The 3,375-nt window shown below is 54.6% G+C and overlaps 1 protein-coding gene across 1 annotated transcript in view; it reads right to left on the bottom strand.

The window, feature by feature from the left end:
• Window positions 1-3,375, bottom strand: part of LOC104273546 (inhibitor of nuclear factor kappa-B kinase subunit epsilon-like) — a 10,289-nt gene that overhangs the window by 5,486 nt on the left and 1,428 nt on the right. The window contains exons 4-10 of the mRNA XM_009868907.1: window positions 3,293-3,375; window positions 2,728-2,838; window positions 2,250-2,429; window positions 1,705-1,907; window positions 1,419-1,483; window positions 1,246-1,337; window positions 350-451 (exon numbers count right to left, since the gene is read on the bottom strand). Coding sequence (XP_009867209.1) covers window positions 350-451; window positions 1,246-1,337; window positions 1,419-1,483; window positions 1,705-1,907; window positions 2,250-2,429; window positions 2,728-2,838; window positions 3,293-3,375 — 836 coding nt within the window. The remainder of the gene's footprint in view (window positions 1-349; window positions 452-1,245; window positions 1,338-1,418; window positions 1,484-1,704; window positions 1,908-2,249; window positions 2,430-2,727; window positions 2,839-3,292) is intronic.

The raw sequence follows: 3,375 nt of genomic DNA, 5'->3' as shown, positions 1-3,375 counted from the left end.
GCAGCCAGTCCTGTCTCTTTCCTGTACTTACTCTGCAACTTCACAGAGCACGAAAACCCTGGAGCAGGAGCCAGGGAGTGAGGACTGCCTGTGGGATCCTGCAAAATAGGGGCTGATCACCAAAATCTCAAGCAGAGAGGGTGAAATAGCCCACATTTCCCACAGCTTCTGCATATGGTGAAAATATTTCTTACCTTCCAGCCACCAGCTTATTGCTGGAATTTTACTTATTACTGATAATTCAGGCAGCTTTGAGAGTCCTGTATCTTATCTGCAGCTGCCTCAGGACAGCACCGGTGCCTGCCACAGCCCAGAGCCTGCACCCCCAGGGATGCAAAGCCACACTTACAGCACACGGGTCTTCACCTCAGTCAGCTCCAGGCAGGTGAGCACCGAGACAGCCCCTCTCCTCTGCTCCAAAATCCTCAAGCACTCCGTTTTCAGGTTCCCGCTGCCAAGAGAGAAAAGAGCCTGTCCAACATGTGCTCCCCCAGCAGCCCGACCTCCATCCCAGGGCTGGCCACACGTGGTGGGGGGTTAGGGTGGAGCTGGTGGCTTCTCTTTGGCTGCTCATGAGAAAACAGGGGGCTGGATGCACATAAAACTGGGTGCAGCTCCTAGGCAGGGGGGCTGTCACCCTCAGGGCACTGTCCTGTCACTGCACAAGAAGATCCAGCCCCAAAGGAAATCACAGAACGAGAGAATCACAGGATGGTTTGGGTTGGAAAGGGCCTTAAAGATCATCTAGTTCCAATCACCCCACCAGGGTCAGGGACCAGGTTGCCCAAAGCCTCATCCAGCCTGGCCTCGAACGCTCCCAGGGAGGGGGCTTCCACAATGGGTAGGACAATGAAAATGCACAGTGATAATAGTAAGAATAATAGTAATAACAATAATAATGATGATGCTGTTTTCCTGAGCATCTCCTAAACTGAAAGAAGTAATTCAAAAATAACAAATGGTGATAGGAGAACCCTCACACCATCCAGTTTTATTTTCCTGCAGGTCCAGCCCACCCCTCAGCCTTGCACACGCGTCCCTTCATACAGGAGAATACGTTGGCCACCGTGCTGTGCTCCCTCCCAGATGCCCCCCAACCCATCCCACCAGACCCAGCAGTCCTGCAATGTCTGGAAAAGGTTGGCAAAAAAACCAAACCAACCCCAAGAGGTTTAACTCTTAACAGATCTATCTCTGGGTGTGGCAAGGGAAGGGTCTCCTCCCTCACTCGCCCCCCACACTCACATCAGCCAGTGGAGACCTCTCGCCAGCAGCTCCCGGCAGCGCCGCAGGGCCCGGGCGATGCGCAGGGTCTGGTGAGCAGCACCCACCGCGCTCTGAAAATACAAAAGGGCACTGCTGGCACCTGTGCCCCCATGGATCAGCACCCCCTGGGCCGCACGGGCACCCCCAGTTACCTTGGCTGCACCGCAGTCGGCCACCACATCCACCTTGGGGACAAATTTCGGAAAATCAAGCGCCGCTGGAAAGACAGACACGGACAAAGGCATGAACCGCCGGCTGAGTCCGGCGTGGCGGGGGGGTGTGAAGCAACAGCACAGGGCAGGGGAAAACCGACCCCGAAACCTGCACCGTAACCTCTCCGCCTCCTGCTGGAGTCTAGCAGGACAAGAATTGAAGCACATCTCTCTTCCAGCACCCACCCTACAAGCCGAGGTGCAGCTCCAAGCCATCAGTACTCACGGTCTCTGTATCTCACTCCCACCACGTCTCCTGGATGCTCGTCAGTGCTCAGCAACGTCAGAGGGTTGTGCTCTGTGGTTTTGCAGAAATTATGAGCTTGTAGATTAGGATCCAGCTCATACAGATGACCTTCAAAAAAGTATTCTTGGTTGTGAGGGACTATGTTTGTTTGCTTGAAGACAGCATCTAAAAACTTGGTGGTACTGAAAAGAAAAAAAAAAAAAAGAAGTGATGAGGAATAAGCGATGAGGCGAGTGCTCAGCTTTCCACTGCTTTAACACCCTGCTGCCCTTTTCTTGTAGCAAATATCCCAGAGCCCTGGGACAACCTCCCTGGGGCTCACCTTGTGCTGTGCCAGGAGCTGGCAGCTCCCGGTCAGTGCCCTCCCCAGCCAGGGCTGCTCTGAGCCCGGCTTGTTTCAACCTGGTTTATCTGCGGTGCAAAGGGCACGGGCGCTCCCCGCAGGTTCATCTCCTGAACTGAAGGGCTGAGGCTTCCGACCTCAATTCCCAAATTCGCTTTTAAGGCAGCCTTGGCATCCTTACGTGTTGTAGGAGTGGATGTAGATGCGATGCAAGGAAGCCTGCTGCAGGGAGAAGACATCGACCGCGATCCTGTGCAAAATGTCATTGGTACCCGCGAAAAACTGGTCGAACCCCCAGCACTTCTCCTGGTCCACCTCCAGGATGTTAGCCAAAATGGGAATCAGCTGGTCCTTCAGCCCCCTGCAGCAGAAGAAGAGTTGTTTGCACAGACCAGCACAACCCCGAGCCACAAATGGGGTGACCTTGGGGATGGGGAGAGGCGCAGTGCTGAGCTCCTGCACTGACCAGCCCTGCCCTTCACCTCCTTTTCCCCGGCTCTAAAGCCAAGACCTGCTCTGAGAGCTGTCACATCTGCAGATGAGAAGCTCATCAGCCTCATTAACACTTCCTGCATTGCCTGGGGTGGGATGTCCCTCTCCAGCCAGGTGCCAGGACATGGGATCTACAGCAAAGGACCTCCCCAGCAAGGGACACTCACGTGGAGAGCTGGCAGGTGACCGGCAGCTCGTAGCTCCACTCGATGTTCCCGTTCTCCTGCCTCTGGACCCCGGCAATGGCTCCAGAGGGCTTTTCACTGGTAATTTTATACCTGTTGAAAGGAAATTGCTTCCAGCTGAAATGAACCAAGTGACCTCTGTTTGCGCAGGATGTCCCTCGGGTTAGGCACAGAGGGAAAGGGCAGAGCATGGATGGGCTGGGAAAGACATGGTTCACAGAAAGTCAGAGAAAAATACTTCAAGAAATGGTCAAAAACTTTCAAGCCAACGTTAACCCTGCCTCCTCTTCCAGCTGTTTGGTCACAAAGCCACAAGAAGGCATTTTGAGGGCAAACATGGTACATGAGACACAGGTCCTTTACGACGCTGTGCACGCACACTCTCCACGGGCTACATTTCAGGGCTTTCTAGACTATATGGGACAAAATAAGAAGTGAACTGCAGCGTGTACCCACGTGGTGCTGATGGCTCACTCTGAGCCACAGCTGGGTTGTCCCCCAGGGCCACCAGCCACAGTCCCACCTCCCAGCCTGGTGTGGTACCTACATGATCTCCTTGTTCCTGCGAGGTCCCCCGAAGGGGACGAAGGGGAGGCTGCCGGTGGCGGCGTGGGACAAGGTGACGCCGAT

Source organism: Apaloderma vittatum, unplaced genomic scaffold (genome assembly GCF_000703405.1).
Source record: "Apaloderma vittatum isolate BGI_N311 unplaced genomic scaffold, ASM70340v1 scaffold27944, whole genome shotgun sequence".
Taxonomy (NCBI): domain Eukaryota; kingdom Metazoa; phylum Chordata; class Aves; order Trogoniformes; family Trogonidae; genus Apaloderma; species Apaloderma vittatum.
Note: the sequence above shows the minus strand (reverse complement) of the source record. Positions and strands in the feature narration are given on the sequence as shown.